Source organism: Carlito syrichta, unplaced genomic scaffold, assembly GCF_000164805.1.
Source record: "Carlito syrichta isolate Samal-C Ts95f unplaced genomic scaffold, Tarsius_syrichta-2.0.1 Scaffold315198, whole genome shotgun sequence".
In the NCBI taxonomy this organism is placed as follows: domain Eukaryota; kingdom Metazoa; phylum Chordata; class Mammalia; order Primates; family Tarsiidae; genus Carlito; species Carlito syrichta.
This window is the reverse complement of record NW_007259294.1, coordinates 596,687-616,321: the sequence shown is the minus strand read 5'-3', so window position 1 is coordinate 616,321 and position 19,635 is coordinate 596,687. Positions and strand designations below refer to the sequence as shown.

Genomic DNA, 19,635 nt, shown 5'->3' with positions numbered 1-19,635 from the left:
CTTAATCCCAGACCCACCTCTCAGTGCCCTCCCCTCATTCCCATGAGAGCTTGTGAGCTCTAAGGATTTTGGGTTACTATAAGGACACAGATTAACGGTCCCAGTGTAGCCCTAGCTACCTTCCAACAATGTCTGCAGGAAAATTCCATCTGACTGTCCTACACAGACACCCAATAAAATGAAGCCCAAAGAGAGCAGCTAACTTCCCCCCACCACAATGCAGAAGGAGCACCCTCAAGTCTGCCTCCACAGCCTCAGAAATCTTCTGCCAAACCCTCCAACACATGGAAAATCTCAATGTAAGCCAACCGACAGCTCTTGCCAACTGCTTGGGCTCAGCATTATTTCAGAAAAGGCTGAGCTGGGCACAGTTGCTCACACCTGCAATCCCAGCACTTTGGGAGGCTAGGCAGAGGATTGCTTGAGTCCAGGGTTTTGAGACCAGCTTGACAACATAGTGAGACTCTATCTCTACAAAAAAAATCAGAAAATTAGCTGGACATGGTGGCACATGCCTGTGGTCCCAGCTACTCGGGAGGCTGAGGTGGAAGGATTGTCTGAGCTCAGGAGGTCAAGGACGCAGTAAGCCATGAACAAGCCACTGCACTCCAGCCTGGGAGACAGAATGAAACCCTGACTCAAAAAGGAAAAGAAAAGAAAAGAAAAAGCTGGCTAGCCGTAATGCAGAAGAGACAGGATGGAAGCAAAGTAGGGGACATGAAGTTTTTTCCAGAGACCACTGGGAATAATACAAGCAATGGCAATGTCTGCACCCTAAAGAGTGTTTAGATTTTGTTGCAAGAAGAAAGGAGGGATGTCAGAAGAGTCTCAAACTGTCACCAAGATGATTCAATAAAAGTCTATGAGCTTGTAGAAGGCACAAGGTCCTGTGGACCAGCATGGACAGGTGACCTTCCTGCATGAGCCATAGCCAGCAGGGCAAAGGAACAAGGCATACTCTGGAGAAGTCCTCCCAGCTCAGTGAGCCCTGCTGGGTCACGACACTGATCACCCCTCCTCATCTTTCTGAGGATTCGGGAGAAACAAACCGTGAGCATGTTGCTGCCTCCTTCTTCTCCCTCCCTCCTTCCAAAGGAGGAGATGCATCCTACCTAAAACTGCCACCTCTTTGTGCCACAATCCACAGCCTGCTTTTCAACTAGAATCTAAATGTGGGAGTGGAAAAGGAGAACTGGTATCTTCATGCTCCAACTCCTCAGACCATAAAAAAGGTAGAGGTGCAGTTATAGCCTGAAGATCTCTCTTGATGTGGAAATAATCAATCTGAGAGAAGGTGAGATCATCTCCTCGATCACAGCGCTGATTCCAACAGGAAAGTGGGCATTACTTGATGTTTATGGCAGGATGCTACTCCAAGCCATGTACGTAGATGTATGTAGTAACAATCTCCACTCTGAAGGAGCTCAGAAGCTAATGGGAGAAGCCCACAAAAGATCACCATAGCGCACCCAGAGTGTATAGGGACTCAGAGGAAGCACACCCAGGCTGCTCTGGAGGACAAATGACCAGTTAGTCAGGGAAATGGAGAGGGGGAAAGGATCACACAGGCAGAGGGCTCAGCAGGTAGGGGGTAGGGTGTGTGCTGGAATAGCCAAGGCACCATGAGTGGCAGGCCACATGGGGAGAGGGAGGGCTTTGTAGAAGTGTGGACTTTATCCTGTGGGGACTGGGAGGCCACCAAGGATTTATAACAGACAGGTAGGAAAGCAGATGGATGCAGGAAAGTCAAACAGAAGTGATCCAGGTAAGAGGCAATAAGGGCATGAACTTGGGCAATGGTGGTCAACGTGGAGAGGAGGGGAGAGATCCAAGGAAGCACCAGACAAGACCTGATAATGGAATGAATATTAGGAGAAAGTGCGAAGGAGGAATCAGGGATGATGCCTAGCTGAGTTCCTGAGTAGATGGGGGTTCACCATTTAGGCACAAAGACAGGAAGAGGAAAGGGTTAAGCAAAAAGAGTTCAGGCTGGCAAGCATTTAGTTTCCAGTGTCTAGGAGACATTTAAGTAGGATAGGCAGGTCTGCATCCCAGAGAAGAATCTGGGCTGGAGACATGGTTCCCAAAGACCTTGACCTAAAGGTGGCAGATAAAACCAAGAGTAGCATCACCCAGGGATGGAGCACAGGGAGAGAGCAGAGGGCCAAGGCTGGAATGCTGAAACCTGACAACATTTGAGGGCCCCAAAGAGGAAGAGGAACACTTCAAGGAGATAAAAAAAAAATTCTAGGAGGCATATTTCTAGGTGGCATATACATATAGTGGAATATTAGTCTGCCTTAAAAAAGAAAGAAATTCTGACACATGTTACAATATGGATAACCTTGAAAACATGATGTTTAGTGAAATAAGCCAGGCACAGAAGGGTAAATACTTTATGATTCCACTTACACGAGACATCTAGAGAAGTCAAATTAATAGAGAAAGATGGTAGAATGGTGGTTGCCAGGGGCTGGGATGCACCAGTTCCCTTGGGCTGTACTCTTAAAAACGGTGAAAGTGGTCCACTTTATGTTATATGTATTTTATCACAGAAATGTCAAGGAGAACAAGGAGGTGTTGAGATAGGCAGATCAGAGGCTGGATGGAGGCCCTGCGAAGGAGGCAAGGGATTGAGGATGTCAGATACTGAGGGGAGCTGTACCTGCAGGGCTAGAGTTAGGACTGGGCTTAGGGACAGTAGGCAGGGGCCAGACTGCAGTGACATGGAAAGTGAGGGCCAGGAAGGACGTGGCCTGAAGGGAGGGTATTCTTTAGGGTGGGCAATCTGCCATGCAACTGTACTCTGCACCAGTGCTTCTCAAACTACCTGTGGCGAAAGACCATGTAGTCAGTTCGTTTCCAAATCATTTCAGATCAAAACTGTCATTTAAAAAAACATAACATACAAATAAAAATAATAAAATAATACAAAATATAATGGGGGTGGGAAGAGACATACAAGTTCCATTCTTTAAATAAATTATTGTATTCAAATTCAATATATTTTAAATTGCTCGGTCATATTGCTTTAGTATCTTTAAATGTTTCCTCTCAAGTTCTTGTCATGGCCTGGGGACAATCAGCTTGTAGACTGGCACCAGTCTGCGACTCACTTTAAGTATCATGGTCCTCATCTCTAAGGCCGAGTGCCAGGAAGGGGCCCTTCTTCCCGTCAGACCCAAGCAGCCCTGGCTGACATTTCTCCTGCCTCTCTAACTCTGTAAAGCATCTACTCACCAAAAAGGATGTGGATGAGGTGTAGGTAAGAGAACCCTCTGGATTGCCCCCAACCTGGCTCCTGGTCTCTTTAGAAAGGGAGAGGCCCATCTCTACATTATGGATTCAGTCAGCTTTGGGTGACAAGTAAGAAAATCAGAGGGCCTTACTGAGAAGCGTGGGCCTGTGCCAGACAATTAATAATTTATAGAGCAAAACTGACTGGTAGATGCAGCACTGGCCCTTCTGATTGCTTTGCAAAGCTGCAGGCAGAGGAAGGCTATCAAGGCAGGCACGTGGAAAATCAGGAAGTCAAAAGCACCAGACACAGGGTCATACTGGCTTTAACTCTCAGCTGTAGTGCACGATCTTTTAGTGCAGGGCTAATAATTCCGTGGTAGAATTCCACCTACCCTAAGGAGACGTTCCTTAAATTCAGGAGCATGATGTAATGGGATAAATTTGGGTTTTCTAGCAAGACCAACCTGGGTCCAAATCCGAACTTGACCATTAACTAGTTAAATGTGAGCAAGTTAACTAACCTCTGAGAACCTCAGTGTCCCCTCATCTTTGAAGTGGTCATAATAGTACCTCTCTAAACATAAGGGTTCAAAGGACAGAATGTACCCAAGAACCTGACACAGTGGCTGGTGCTGTGGGTAAGTGATCAAGAACAGCTAATATTGTAAGCAATTTTATTGATACACAGCCTAGTATCTAGTCAAATGAGAAAGCTTTCATTCTCTTACTGAACCTGGACCCTTCCCTTACCTGTCAACTGCCCAGTGACAGAGAGGCCGACTGTCCTGAGGGGATAAGTAACTGCAGGCCAGGGAGAGTCCCACAACCCGGATGGAGAACAGAGACCCCAGGTTCTGTTGAGAAAAAAAAAACAGAGATGGATCAGCATGTAGTCCCTAGGCTGATTTACATTAGACTCTTGAGTGGCACATAAATTTTAATGTGTAATATTTTTTATAGTATATTTTGAATATTTCCTTAGTAATTGGCATTCAAAATTGAAAGATAAAGCCTTCATTTCTTTCCAAAGATTCACACTAGACCTTTTAATGTAGTGATCTAACACTGTTTTAAGACATTAAATCTTCCTCCAAAAATGAATGCAGTGTATTTAAATAACAAATGTCTAGCTGAAACAGATAATGGTATATTTAATGGAAAATAAATCTATTATGTTAATTAATTATTTATAAGAAATTTTACCTACTTTATTAAGATGCTTATCATCACCACCATGAGACAATTGTTTAAAAACAGTTAATGTATATTTTACATACCACATGCAAAATAAATATTTATACATTTTTAAATAAGCCACATAAGAAAATACCATCTTAGTTTTTATCTAAGATACACATTTTATCATATTCTAACATTTCTGAAATTGAAGTGAGTCTTACAATCACTTATATGTTTAAATTGAAGATGCCTCTTAAAAAATTCAATGGGGCTGGGCTCAGTGGCTCAGCCTGAAATCCCAGCACTTTGAGAAGCCGAGGTGAGTGGATTGTCTGAGCCCATGGGTTCAAGACCAGCCTGGGGAACTTTGCAAGACCTTGTCTCTACAATAAATCAAAAATTAGCCGGGCGTGGTTGCACATGCCTGTGGTTCCAACTACTTGGAAGGCTGAGGTGGAAGGATCACTGGAACCCAGCAGGTTGACACTGGGGTGGTTGTGAGTGTGCCACTACACTCCAGCCTGGGCAACAGAGTGAGACTCCAACTCAAAAAAAAAAAAAAAAAATTCAGTGGAACAAATAACCAAATTCAAAAACGAGCAAACAGCTTAGGCAACATAGTAAGACCTTGTCTCTATTAAAAAAAAAATTAAAAATTAGCCAGGCGTGGTAATGCATGCCTATAGTCCCAGCTACTCAGGTGACTATGGGTGGAAAAATCCCTTGATCTCAGGAGAGAGAGGCTTCAGTACCACGGCACCCTAGCCTGGGTGATAGAGCAACACCCTGTCTCCAAAAGGAAAAAAAAAAAAAAAAAAAAGGGCAAAGGACTTGAATACCTGAATCTTTCTCCGAAGATATACAGATGGCCAACAGGCACATGAAAAGTTGGTCAATATCATTAGTCATTAGGGAAATGCAAATCAAGACCTCAAAGAAGCACCACCTAACACTCATTAGGATGGCTATAATTTTAAAAAATTAAAATTTTTAAAATGGAAAATAGTAAGTGTTGGCAAAGAGGTACAGAAGCTGGAACCCTGTGCATAGCGGTGGAAAGATAAAATGGTACAGCTGCTATAGAAAACAGTTTGGCAGTTTGTCAAAGGGTTAAATGTAGAACTACCATATAATCCATTAATTCTCCTCCTAGGTATATTCCCAAAAGAATTGAGAGGAGGGTCTCATAGAGATATCTGTATACCCATGTTCACAGCATCACTACTCACAATAGTCAAAAGGAAGAAATAACCCAGTTGCCCGTCAGCAGATGAATGGATAAACAAAATTTGGTATAAACACAAAATGGAATTTTATGCAGCCTTAAAAATGAAGGAAATTCTGACAAATGCTACAACGTGGATGAACCTTGAAAATAAGAAGCTTAGTGAAATAAGCCAGACACAAAAGGATAAATACTGTATAATTCTAGTTATATGAGATATCTAGAACAGGCAATTTCATAGAGACAGAAAGTAGAATGGTGGTTACCAGGAACTGGGAGAGGAGAGAACGGGGAACTGTTGTTTAAGGGGTATAAAGTTTTTGTTGGGGGATGATGAAAAAGCTGGGGGTAAAGATAGTAGTAATGTTACACAACACTGTGAACATAATTAATATATACTTATGAATGGTTAAAATAAATAAATGATATATATCTTTATCCCCCCAAAATTCATGGAGTCTTCATTCAAATAAAAGAAATATAGTTCTAAAATTGGTCACCGGTGACCTTGGTTACAACTAGAAATTTTTTTCTTCCAAACGGACAAAATTAAAAGGCAGATATCTTTTAAAATTTTTAATAAAATAGAAGCCGAATTATGACAGGAAGGAGAGGAAAGAAACATAATTCCAGGAAAGAAGAACAACATATGGGAAGAAAGAGTGATCCAAAACAGATGTAGAGAGGTGTAAGTCAACCCCTCAGACCATGACAGCTGATGTGCGCAGGGAGCAAGAGGACACGAGGATGGAAGGTACCCCAAAACCTGGCTGTAGAGGGTCTTGAGTATGAAGCTTGTATGTCTAAATGAATTATAATTACAATCTGTGGTGTCAACAAAGAGAAAATCATTGGCTGGGGCTTTGATTCAGGCTTGGTCACAGAAGGGTGTTCTTCCTAAGGAGAATGCTAATTTGAATCTGGAGGAGAAAGCTATTTTTCCTCTCTCACCCCAGTGGAGCCTTGCTCTTGGACGGCAAGAGTCCCCATCTGCACCATCATCTACATGGAGGTAGCCTGCCATGCCTGCACACACGGAAACAGTTCTGGCCTCACACACCCAAGCTTACAAAGTGCCATAAAAATGTTTTGTTAATGATGGCTCTTTTTTTCATGATACATACAAATTAATTCTGTCCAGCAAATTGGTAAGAAACCTTTTCCTGTCCTCTGTTCTTGGCTAGGGAGATTCATTTTCAAACCTTCAATACATGTTCATGACATTTAATCTCTTCAGCTCAAAGTTGAGAATCCTAAACTCTTTCCAAATTATTGTTATATTGAGCCGGTAATTAATATAGTAGTAAAAGAATTATGGCCTGGGACCCTTGCAACCATTTAGAATACATTATTCCTACAGAAAATCATGCCCAACCACACACGTCTACCAATGAATCTGTGGGAAAGCATCCACGGCCGAATTGGAGGCTGCCTGTTATTAGGATTTTGCTGGCCCCATGGATTGCTTGAACAGTTTCTAAAACTAAAATGACTGCAGGGGAGTGGAGGCAAAAGTATAGGTGTATGAGTAAGTGGAGAACAAGGACAGCTAAGTTAAATGTTCACATAAAAGCAGCTTCATCCACTTCAACCATCAGTAGCCCAAGGTCTGGGGAAGGCTAAAACTATCGCTAGATATGCTGACCTACTTGGAGAGATGTTAGGGTTTCTAATTTAGGCACTTTGGCAGATCTACTCTGTAGTAAACTGAATAAAATTCTTCAGAGATAAAAGTTGGTACAAATGTAGTGAAGGTCTTTAACAAAGTAATATTTGGTATAAATCCTAAATCAAACATATGTTTTTTTCCTAAGCTGGAAGGCACATGAATCATGAGTAATTATCTCTGAGATAAGTTTGGTATGTTCCCCAAATGAAAAGCTCTATGAGAATAGTTAGGAGAAAACAAGAATCTGATGCTGCTGACCTGTCCCTAAAATTTCAACATATTCTGTGTCAAGTAACCATCTGAATCGTTTCTGATATTATAGGAGATTAAAAAAAAAAGATTTTTAAATGTGTTGTTTTTGTTTGGAAACTATCAATCTGAGAATAAATCAGCAAACAAGGTAAAACATTGTTATCCTTTGAGGTTTTATCTCAGTTTTTAAAAAAAAACAGACAAAATTCTTTAATATCTAGATTTTCATATTGGACACGATTATCCATTTAAAAAGTTTCCAAAGAAATTATATCTCAAATTCCTTGAAATGTTTGATGCAAACACATAGTTATAATTTATTACAATATGCCTATCCTCTAGGAAAACCTATGGTAAGCCATAAATATACAAAATTGAGAACACCAATGTTAATGCCATTATTTATTCCAATAGTGTTTTGAAAGCTTTAGCAGGAAAAACCTCTATCCATAAAAACTATTTTGTGATGCCACAGAGTAAAACACCACGGGCTATAAAATGGTTACTTTCTTGCACATAAATCAAAGTTGTTTTGTTAAGCAGTAAGAGAACTTTCATTAATCGCAAATTCTCTTCTCTCCTAAGCTACCCCTGGGTTCTACCACCTCCCAAAGAACAAAGACATACTGACCTGTACGGGGGCCTCACTCTTCATGAGATAGCGGACCTTACTGAGGACAGACTGCTGGAGCTGGGCCCAGGAAATGGCTCTGTCTTCCCTTATAAGGAAAGGTGGCCCAAACCTGAAAATCCAAGAAAATCTGCTTATTCTAGCAAAGAAAAAACCAACAACACCCAACAGTAATGAGCAGTTGCTCTACTATAGTTTCCTCTCATTCGAGTAAGTGAAGAATTAAGTCAAGCACAACAATCCAACAGTTAAAAAAGAAACCCTATTTAAAAGTGGGCATAAGGCCAGGAGCAGTGGCTCAAGCCTGTAATCCCAGCTCTTTGGGAGGCCATCGTGAGAGAACTGCCTGAGCCCATGGGTTCGAAACCAGCCTGGGCAACTTGGCGAGACCTCATTTCCACAATAAAGCAAAAAAAACTAGCCGGGCATGACAGCGCGTGCCTATAGTTCCAGCTACTTGGAAGGCCTCATGAGGCAGAAGGATTGCCTAAGCCCAGCCAGTCAAGGCTGGGGTGGCCGTGAGCGTGCTACTGCACTCCAGCCTGGGTGACAGAGTGAGACTCCAACTAAAAAAAGAAAAAAAAAAAAAAAAAAAGTGGGCACAGGATCTGAATAGACATTTCTCAAAAGAACACATTCAAACGGCCAACAGGCATATTAAAAATTGTTCAACATCACTAATCATCAGGGGAACACAAATCATAATCACAATGCGATACCATCTCACTCTAATTAGAATGGCTATTATCAAAAAAACAAAAATTAGTGTTGGCAAGAATACGGAGAAAAGGGAACTCTTATACACCGTTGATGGGAATGTAAATTAGCACAGCTGTTATGGAAAACAGTGTGAAGGTTTCTCAAAAAACTAAAAATAGAACTACCATATGATCCAGCAATCCCACTATTGGGTGTTCATCCAAAGGAAAGTAGATCAGTTACATCAGAGATATCTTCACTCCCACGTTTATCACAGCACTATTCACCATAGCAAAAATATGGAATCAACCTAAGTGTGCATATACTGGTGGGCAGATAGAGAAAATGTGATATACAATGGAATACTATCCAGCCATAAAATTTTTAAAAATAACAAATTTCTGTCATTTGAGACAAAATGGATGAGCCTTCCAGGATGAGCCTGGAAGACATTATGTTAAATGAAATAAGACAGGCACAGAAAGATAGTGAATGTTCCCACTCATATGTGGGAGCTAAAAAAGGTGACCTCATAGGAGCAGAGGGTAGAACAGTGGCTCTGAGATGCTGGTAAGAGAGGAGGGGAGGAAAGGGGGATAGAAAGAGGTTGGTTGAAGAATGCAAAGTCACAGCTACTCAGGAGGACTAAGTCCTAGTGTTTGATAGCACTGTATGGTGACTATAGTTAACAATTTATTGTGTGTTTTCACATAACTAGAAGAGGGATTTTGAATCTTCCCAACACAAAATGATAGATGTTTAAGGTGACGGATATGCCGATTACCCTGATTGGATCATTACACGTGGTATACATTTATCAAAATATCACTCTGTGCCCCATAAATATGTACAATTATTACATGTCAATTAAAAATAATATAAACTTTTAAAACAGCCAAGCACGATACAAATTTGTCAATCAGAGGACCTCTTTACAAACAAAGGCATTGCGATGTAAATAGAGGCCCAGAGATGTAAAGCCAGAGAGACACTGCGATGTCAACAGATTGCTCCAAATGACCAGCTGGCTGTTTTCCTAAAGCAGGAATCAGAGTAAGAGGGCACAGGAGCCAGAGGAATCCAACATAGAGATACATCCAGATGGCATGATTGTTGGTTTTGCATGTCAGGAATATTCTCCTAACTGGGAATGTTTTTCATATCTCAAGTGAATGAGCACATAGCCATGGGCCTGTAGTGCACAGAACACTGGATGAGCCTGTGACTGTTGGTCCCAGTTCTGCCATGGGTATCCCTGGACAAATCATTGGTCACTCACTGCTCCCTGGCCACTCTGCAGGTTGTGTGAAGAGCCAATGGGGTAAGAATGTGAAACTGTTGTTATATGGGCAGACCAGTTTCTTTAACTAATTCTGTAGTATGAGGCAGTCCCAGGAACGAGATATATCCTTGTTCACAAGCTTTGGGTGCACATGACTAATTGTTCCTTTAAGATAAAGTTCCAGAAGTAGAAAGGCAAGATCAAAGTTATTTATTCCCAAACTGCCCTCCAGAAAAAAGCCATGCCAATTAACCTGACCTGCTGGACTCTGGCCTAGAATAAGTATTATCAATTTCTAAAAATTATTTTAACAAACTGAAAGATTAAGAATAGTATCTTGCTGTTGCAATCAGAATGCGTTCGACTACTAATGATGCTGAATATTTTTGACCCATGCTTCTATTTCATCTCTGCAGTTCATTTCAGCAAGAGTATTTGTCTTATCAATTTAAGAGCTAGGATTTATATGATGTATATAAATCCTTCACTTCCCACATGACATAAATATTTTTCCTCTTTTGTCCTTTGCCTTTCAAATTTGCTTTTGGTTTAAGCAGTTACTTCTCTAGTCAATCTGAAATGTATACATATGAATTTGTGACTGGAGTAAAAGATTGACTATTTAAAATAAAAAGAAAGAAATCAATTAGCCCAGTCTTGGTGAATAATTCATTCACTCTCTAGTAATATGAAATATACCATTTTTATAACCTAATAAATACTTATAGATATTTAGTCTATTCTGTTTCATTGATTTAATTGTATATTATTCTGCCCACATCATAAAAAATTAAAACTTTATTCTGGTTTGTTTGGTTTTTTGTGAGTAGGTGTCTCATTCTGTCACCCAGGCTGGAATGTGGTGGCACACTCATGGCCACCACAGCCTCGACCTGCTGGGCTTAGGCAATCCTTCCACCTCAGCCTTTCAAGTAGCTGGAACCACAAGCATGCACCACCATGCTCAGCTAATTCTTTGATTTATTGTAGAGATGAGGTCTTGCCAAGTTGCCCAGGCTGTTCTAGGATCCCTGGGCTCAGGCAGTCCTCTCGCCTCCACCTCCCAAAGTGCTGGGATTACAGGCATGAACCACCACACCTGGCTTTATTGTGTTTTAATAGAACCCCTCTTCCTCTTTTATCCTTTCCCAATATTTTCTGGTTATCCTTATCAGTTTATTATTCCAGACACATTTTAGAAACATTTTATCCTCTTATATCTCTTAATGTAATTATATCTTTCAAACACTTTATTTGGACTATATAAGAAAGCTATCTGTTTTTGTATATTTGTTATATACAAAATATACAGTCACTTTCCTGAATCCTTTCATTAGTTCTAATCACTTTCCAGTTCTTGCTTTTTCTGGACAGACGACCAAATAATCTACCAATTGTGGTAATTTTATCTCCTCTTTTCTTATAGCCAGTTTCTCTGAGCACTGCATCGCCTAGGTCTTACAACCATAACATAAAATAACAGTGGTGAGGGCAATAATAATTGTTTCTCCAATGGACAAGAAAGCTTCTGATGTTTAATGATTAAGAATGATTTTAGCCATCTGCTTAAGACACTTATTTCCAGTTCTCTTGATCAGAAAGTACCCATTCTCTACTCCCAGTTCATAAACCTGGAAATAGATATTTAATTTCATTCTAAACAAAATCCCAAGTATAAGTCTACAAATCTCAGACATCACATGAAAAAGGACAAAGTTAAACATACCTGCTAGCCTGCTGCCCTGACCCCACCAAGTTACAGAAGAGGATTAGCACCTTGTTCTCACTGTGGAGAGAGAGAGAGAATCGCTGACTCTCACGGGCAGCCAAGAGTGGGGAGACCGACAGGCCCGATGGATGAGCTGGAGGAAAGAGAATGACATGTGTTTGTATTCCTAAAGGAGCTGCCTCATTGGGTCAGAACTTAGGCTTCTCTTTCTCTTTGGGCATCTATTAACCATCAGTGGGAGAACACTAAAGGACTTTAGGGGAGGAGGTAAGAACGTTCCTGGTACTTGCACCATCAGACACCCGGCACACAAACAACATCAACACAGTAGTGAATCTGCTGTGGTGTTCAGCCAATACTTTAAAAGAGGAACAAAAATTTAATTAATGCTTTGGGAAGCAATCTTGAAAAATACTCCAAAATAATTTTGGTTGGTTTTATGCTTTCATCAAAGAGCACCGAGTAGCCACTCTCTTAGAAAGCCAACATAAGAAGTACACAGAGAAGGTGAGACTCTTTATCACTGGGGAAGTAGACCGAATTGGACTATCTTCCAGCACCACTCAGTTTTGAAATTTTGACTTTCAAGGAAAAGATGTGTCACCCGTGATTGAATTTGAAATGAGGACTTGTTTCACTGGATTATAACATTGTCAGCATCAGTCAATGTCTCGATCCAGATTCCAGTGTCCAGAGTCTCGTCAATGCTGAGAACCACAAACATCCGGTTCCCAAAGCCTGCTACCAAGGCTGGCTGAGGATATGGGGTCAGGGCACAGGATTCATCTAGGGTATATTGTAACACTGGTGCAGGATTCTTTAAGCATGGGCCTTCTTGACTGGCTAATTGGAATAAAATGTATGCTGACCTACAAATAAAAGACTGATAGGAATTGACCATCTTAGCCAGTCTAGGGTTTAGGAAAAACAAGCATTAGGAAGTGGAATTTTTAAAAGTCATTTAGTAATCTCTTTGTCCATCTACTTCTCAAATTTGAAGAAATTTTACTTCAAACACAGACCTTGAACTGTAAGAGACCTGAAGACAGATTACCCCCACATCTGTACTGAAAACTGTGGTACCCAAGGCCAGCAGCATCAGCATCATCTGGAAACTTGTTAGACATGCACACTCACAGTCCCCACCCTAGGCCCACTGAATCATAAATTCTGTGGGTGGAGCCCAGAAATCTGCTTTCATAAGCCTTCCATGTGATTCTAATACTAAGGATTTTGGAATCTTTGTACTAGCTACATAATTTCTATCTTTCTTTCTTTCTTTTTTTTTTTTTGAGACAAGGTCTCACTATGTCACCCAGGCTGGAATACAGTGTTGTGGCATGATTACTGCTCACTGCAGCCTCGACCTCCTGGGCTCAGGTAATCCTCTTATCTCAGCCTCCCAAGTAGCTGGGACTACAGGGCTAATTTTTAAAACTTTTTTTTGTAGAAATGAGGTCTCGTTATGTTGCGCAGGTTGGTCTCAAACTTCTGGACTCAAGCAATCCTTCTACCTCAGACTTCCAGAGTGCTGTGATTACAGGCATGAGCCACTGTGCCTGGTCACTAGCTGAATAATTTTTAATATTAAACATCTGTACACTAAATATCAGGGAAAATAAGCCTGAAAATTCCAAGTGCTAAAACTAGATGTTTTATGCCTTAACACCCAAAGAGTATCCTCAAATCTATAACTCATAACATCCAAGTAAAATTATATAAAGCACTATTGTACCTGAGAGTGTCCCTTGACCTGGTGACGGAGGGACTTGGAAGGCATACACATTATCTCCCTCTGTAATGGTATTCAGGTCCTCTTCATCAAAGAAAGACCGCTGGAATCCATTGGGATACAGTTCAACCAAGATAACCTAGAATGAGAAGGATCATTTTCTCTCTGATTTCTCAAAGACAACTGAACAGATAAGAACTTTAAAAATGACTGATAGTTTTAAAACTCCTTTTTACCCTTTCCTTCCAAGTGGTTACATATTTTTAGTAGTGAAACACAGCAAGTATAACAATTAGATTGATCACAGATATCTCAACTGCAACAAAAAAGAAAATTGAAAATCTAAAGTTTTATACCTAGCTAAACTATCATGGAAGACTGAGAATAAAATAAAGCCCTCTTCAGGTAAACAAAAAAAATTAGTATTTACCACTAACAGAGCTCAATTGAAAGAACTTCTAAATAGAGTTATCAATCTTTTTCACATTTTGTCATACATATACATATAGTTTTATGGAACATTGAGGTAAACAGGAGATGGTTTTATAGTGGAGGAGAGAGGTGACTGGCTTGGGGCAGGGGGGTCCTGGCTGCCCTAGATCCAACTCTTCTACTTCAAGGGCTGAAGAAATCATATCTCAGCGTACATAACCCATTCATGGTACACTGGATAGAAAGTTCTCTTACAAAAGATACATGTATAAAATATCTTAGGCAAGCCCCTTGGGTCCCCTCCCACTGTGGAAGCTTTTCTGTCCTCTCAGTCAATCCTGCTTTCAAAAAAAACCTTCATTTCTTTTCTTTATTTTTAAATAGAGGCAAAGTCTCCCTCTGTTGCCCAGGCTGGTCTCAAACCCCTGACCTCAAGCAATCCTCCCACCTGAGCCTCCTAAAGTGCTGGGATTACAGGCATAAGCCACCACACCCAGTCTGAGATCTTGATTTTTTTTTAACTGAATCAGAAAAAAAAATTTGAGATGTAAAAAGAAATGATGAACCAAAGAAAACAGTAAACATTGATCAATGTAAATATTGATTGATGATATAAAACTATAATAATAACTATTACTACTAGTACAACTGGGGAAGATGGGGAAAGGGATTAAAATACTGGACAACAATATCCATCCATCAACAATATCTAAATCAAAAAGGCATAAGAGAAACTAAAGCATACCAAGCTCTTTGTGCTGTTTGGGAAGACTACCATCAGACTTTGTTAATTATGCATGTCAGCATTTAAATAAAAACCATTAAAGAAACAGAAATATAATACATATGTCCCAAAACAGAAGAGATAGAATAAAGAAAAGCTGCTCAGTCCAAAAGAAGCAGTAAAGGGGAAGGGGGACCAGAAAAAAAGGAAATACATTTTTTAAAAAGGGTAAGTAAAAAGTATAAAATAAAATGACATAAATAAATTCAAATATATCCACAATCATAGATAATAGAAGTGGAATAAACTTGCCAGTTAAACAAAACATCAAAATAGATTCTAAGTTCTAGTAAAAATGCCCACCCTTCACTAACATCCCAAGTGATTCCTAGCTCCAGGAACAAATACATCACCCATTCAAATTCCTGACAGTCCTTTTATGTCCTTAATAATTCAAATTATCTCAGTCTCAGATTTCCCCCTTTTGATCTTTTTTAGTGTCATTTTCCCCCCAAGACTCTTACCCGCTGTCCTTCTCTTTCTCTCGCTCTCTTTCTCTGTAGGCCCCTATAGAGCACTCTAGAGCTTACAAAGCAAGGTACACACATTTTCTCTCATTTGAGATCATCATAAACATCCTACAAGGTAGTGCTAGAGGTCAGAAGGATTGACTACATAGGACAGGAAGAAGCCTCTATAAAACTATAATAATAACTATTGCTACTGCTGCAACTGGGGTGACAGAGGCTCAGTAACCAAGATAGTTATATGGATACAGACATATGTAAAAGGTCAACAAACCACCACCTTAAGATATGTGTACTTTAGTGTACACGTGGTATACCTAACAAAAAGGTTTGAAAACTTTTTTATGGTTTGAAAAAAATCCCATGAGGTAGTCAAGGAAGTGTGAATTTTCCATTTTACAGTTAAGGAAACAGAGAACCAATCACGAAAGCTAGAGTTGCTGAATCACAATTAGAACAGGTGGAGCCCCTCCCAACCTGCCAATGACTTTGCACCACCATCACCTCCTCCCTACCTTTCATGGGACCGCTTCAGGTAATGTGAATCTACTTCTTTTACCAAGACTCCTTTAAAAAAAAAAAAGTAGGAAACAGCCATTCCACCTTCCCCCATATCACCTCTCTTATGTCACACATCCTTGGTTTCCTCGGCAGTTCCTCATGTTTCATTTAGTGTCTGTCCAGTATCCTGGTTTGTATTCCCAGAAGTGAATATGTAGAATAATGACTAAGCTATGAAATCAAACCATCACATTTGAAATCAAATCCCGGCTCCACCACTTACTAGCTGTGTGATGTTGGGTAAATCACTTAACCTCTCAGGATTTATTTTCCTCATTGGTAAAATGAGGATAATTATTTCTACTTCACAAGATGACTGTGATGAAATCAGCTACAATTACAAAGCTCATAGAACTGTACCCGGCAGTTAGTAAGCACTACTGAGGGTTAGCTATTGTTGGAATTATTATTATTTTTAGTTGCCCAGGGTAGAGTGCAGTGGCATACTCACGGCCACCCCAGCATCAACCTGCTGTGCTCCAACGATCCTTCTGCCTCAGCCTTCCAAGCAGCTGGAACCACAGGCGTGCACTACCATGCCCAGCTAATTTTTTTTATTTATAGTAGAGATGAGGTCTCACCAAGTTGCCCAGACCGGTCTCGAGCCTGTGGGCTCAGGCAATCCACTCGCCTCAGCCTCCCAAAGTGCTGGGATTACAGGCTGAGCCACTGAGCTTGGCCTATTGCTGGAATTATTATGGTCATAATCATCATCTCCTTTTTGGAAGGCACAGGTGTCCTTTTCTGGCCATTCTATGTAAATGCAGGGAAAGTCAAGGCCCAGTCATCACAGACACCAGACACTATTGATCAAACCGAAACCCATGAGTCATGCTGGAGTCATCCACAAATTGGCCTACATAGCCTAGACAGCTAGCTGGCTCAGTTAGCATTCTGTCAACCAATGACCAGGCCCCAGTGCAATCCCAACACACCTCATCTGCAGGGACGCCTCCTTCATCTGCCACCATCTTCCTCAGGGCTGCCACTGTGCTAAGGATTGGCACGGCCAGGCCCACCCGAAGGAACCGCTGGCTCTTAGAGAGGAAGACCAAAGTGACGCTCAAGAATCTGGAAAACAGGAAGGGGGTAACATCCTCAAAGGACTGACTGAACTGTCAACAATACTACTGACACTTCAATTTCAGCACTTGAGTTAATCTCTGCTTCCTGGTTAGGTCCCTGCATTTTAAGTATACTGTCACCTGGTGGCAGTGGAGAGCCATATCACCTAAGCTGCCCTGCTACAGAGTTAAAAGGTTTGTTTAAGAATCACCATACGCATCTCTGACCTCAAGGTTCTATATAGTTAAATAGATCATCTTACGCAAACTGACGTTTGAAAAGTAAAGTGGTCAAGCTGCTTCTTCCACTCCAAATCAACACTATTGATGATGTTCTCTTTCCTTAATGAGATTCTACCTTGCTTCCACATCCCACTATCCTGACCATTACAATAAGGCCCACTCTTGCAACTACTGTTTCTTTTATCCTGTCTATACTTTAGTAATTATTCAAGTCTCACAGAGAATTGGGAGAGCTGGGATTTGAACCTGCACAGTCTGGCACCAGAGTCAGTGGTCTTAACTACTACACTACACTGTGCCAGGCTAGGAAGCTCAGATCGTGCCTATAGGTAGACATTATCTGATGGTATCACTGATGATGGTAGAAGCCATGCTATAGCATAAGCCAACATTATACTTGTGGTGTAGAGATTCAGCAGCACAGGATTTTATGGCAGAAAGAGAGATTGAGTTGCCAGGGAAGACTTTCTGAAGATGTCATGTCTTCGGCTGCATCCTAAAGATGTCATCTTCAGCTGTCAACAGGTGGAGGGTAAGATAAATGGTACTTCAGGAGGTGGGGAACAGAAAGAGGAAATGCCTCTGTCTCAATGTCAGAGAAGGTACTGCATGCATATTGCAAATTTCCAATATTCCAAGATGCTGACGTTGGCCGGTTGCCTTAATAGTCACTTCTACAACTTGGTCTCTGTGAGGCAGGCTCACATCACACACTTTCTTTTTTACTTGAGTTGGGGTCTCACTCTGTCGCTCAGGCTGGAATGCAGTGGCACAGTCATTGCTCACCACAGCCCACCCCTCCTGGGCTCAGACAATCCTTCCACCTCAGCCTCCCAAGTAGCTGAGACTACAGGCATGCAGCACCATGCCCAGCTAATTTTTTTTTTTTTTAGAGGTGATGTCTTGCTATGTTTCCTAGGCTGGTCTTGAACTCTTGGGCTCAAGCAATCCTCCTGCCTTGGCCTCCAAAATTGCTGGGATTACAGGTATGAACCACCACACCCAGCCAGGCTTCTTTCATAGCGCCGAGCCCCACTGCACCTCTTATCCAACACCATCTCCGCTTTTCTTCTTTCCTCCTCTCCCCTGGACAACCCTCTCCCTCTTTCTTTCCTCCTTAAAGAAATCTTTTTTTCTATACATTCACAAAGCAGAAAAAAGTTTCTGAAATAAAGCGGGGAAAAGCAGGTGGCAACAGATTTTTTCTAGTTTTCCTCCCGTCAGGACTGTGCCAGCTTCTGAATGGGCAAAAGAACTAAGCCTGGTGATGGTGCTGATAAGCAGAAGTATTCGGTTCACAATTCCTTCCTCCACTAGAAAAGGGACACAGCCACCTTTCACTTTAATTGTCACATTCAATAACCAAGCATCGCCCAGCTACAAGACTGGTTTCTAGAGAAATATTGGCTAAGAACCAAAAAAGGAAAAAATGGCAGCTGCAAGGCCAGAAGGTTCCCATGATGAGTAAGGATGAAAGTCAAGTTCATGTCACGCGAGCCGCAACACTCACGTACCTTGTCTGACGCAAGGGGATAGGTAGGGACACACACAGGAAAGGATCAAAGGTGTTGCTCTGTTTCAGGCAGTGGGGACAAGTCAAGGAAGATCTGTGAGGGCAGAGAATAGAGATGAAAGTTTAATCACATGTAAACAACGTGGGGTCCCTTAAAAAGTTACATAAAAATTACCATTGCATTTCCACACCCAGGAATTTCACTCCTAAGTACATACTTAGAAGAACTGAAAACAGGTATTCAAACAGATACTTGTGTGCAAATAGTCATGGCAGCACTAATCACGATAGCCGAATGGCAGAAACCATTCAAGTATCCATCAACAGATAAATGGGCAAACAGAATGTGGTGGTGTCCACACAGTGGAATACAACTAGTCATAGAAAGGAAAGGAGTCTTCAACCATGCTATGATGTGGACGAACCTTGAAAGCACTATGCCAAGCCAGGCGTGGTGGCTCATTCCTGTAATCCCAGCACTTTGGGAGGCAGAAGCTAGAGGATTGTCTAAGCCCGCGGGTTCAAGACCAGCCTAGACAACATGGTAAGACCTCATCTCTACAATAAATCAAAAAATTAGTTGGGTTTAGTGGCACATGCCTGTAGTTCCAGCTACTTGGAAGGCTGAAGTGGAAGGATCGCCTGAGCCCAGCAGGTTGAGGCTATGATGGCTGTGAGCTTGCCACTGCACTCCAGCCTGGGCGACAGAGTGAGACTCCAACTCAAAAAAGAAAGAAAGAAAGAAAGAAAGAAAAAGACAGCAATATGCAAAGTGAAAGAACCAGACACAGAAGTCCACTTACTGTATACTTCCATTTCTAGAAAACATCCAGAACAGGTCAAGCCACAGGGACAGAAAGCAACCTGGTGGTTGCCAGGGGCTGAGGGAAGCAGGAATGTGGACTAACTGCTAACTGGGGACTGGGTTTTTTT

General features: G+C 41.3%; 1 protein-coding gene across 1 annotated transcript in view; it reads right to left on the bottom strand.

Annotated features, from left to right (window-relative positions):
* The window catches only part of USP43 (ubiquitin specific peptidase 43), a 73,380-nt gene that overhangs the window by 26,615 nt on the left and 27,130 nt on the right, over positions 1–19,635 (bottom strand). The window contains exons 6-11 of the mRNA XM_008072464.2: positions 18,704–18,796; positions 16,818–16,953; positions 13,642–13,777; positions 11,904–12,039; positions 8,197–8,308; positions 3,991–4,094 (exon numbers count right to left, since the gene is read on the bottom strand). Coding sequence (XP_008070655.2) covers positions 3,991–4,094; positions 8,197–8,308; positions 11,904–12,039; positions 13,642–13,777; positions 16,818–16,953; positions 18,704–18,796 — 717 coding nt within the window. The remainder of the gene's footprint in view (positions 1–3,990; positions 4,095–8,196; positions 8,309–11,903; positions 12,040–13,641; positions 13,778–16,817; positions 16,954–18,703; positions 18,797–19,635) is intronic.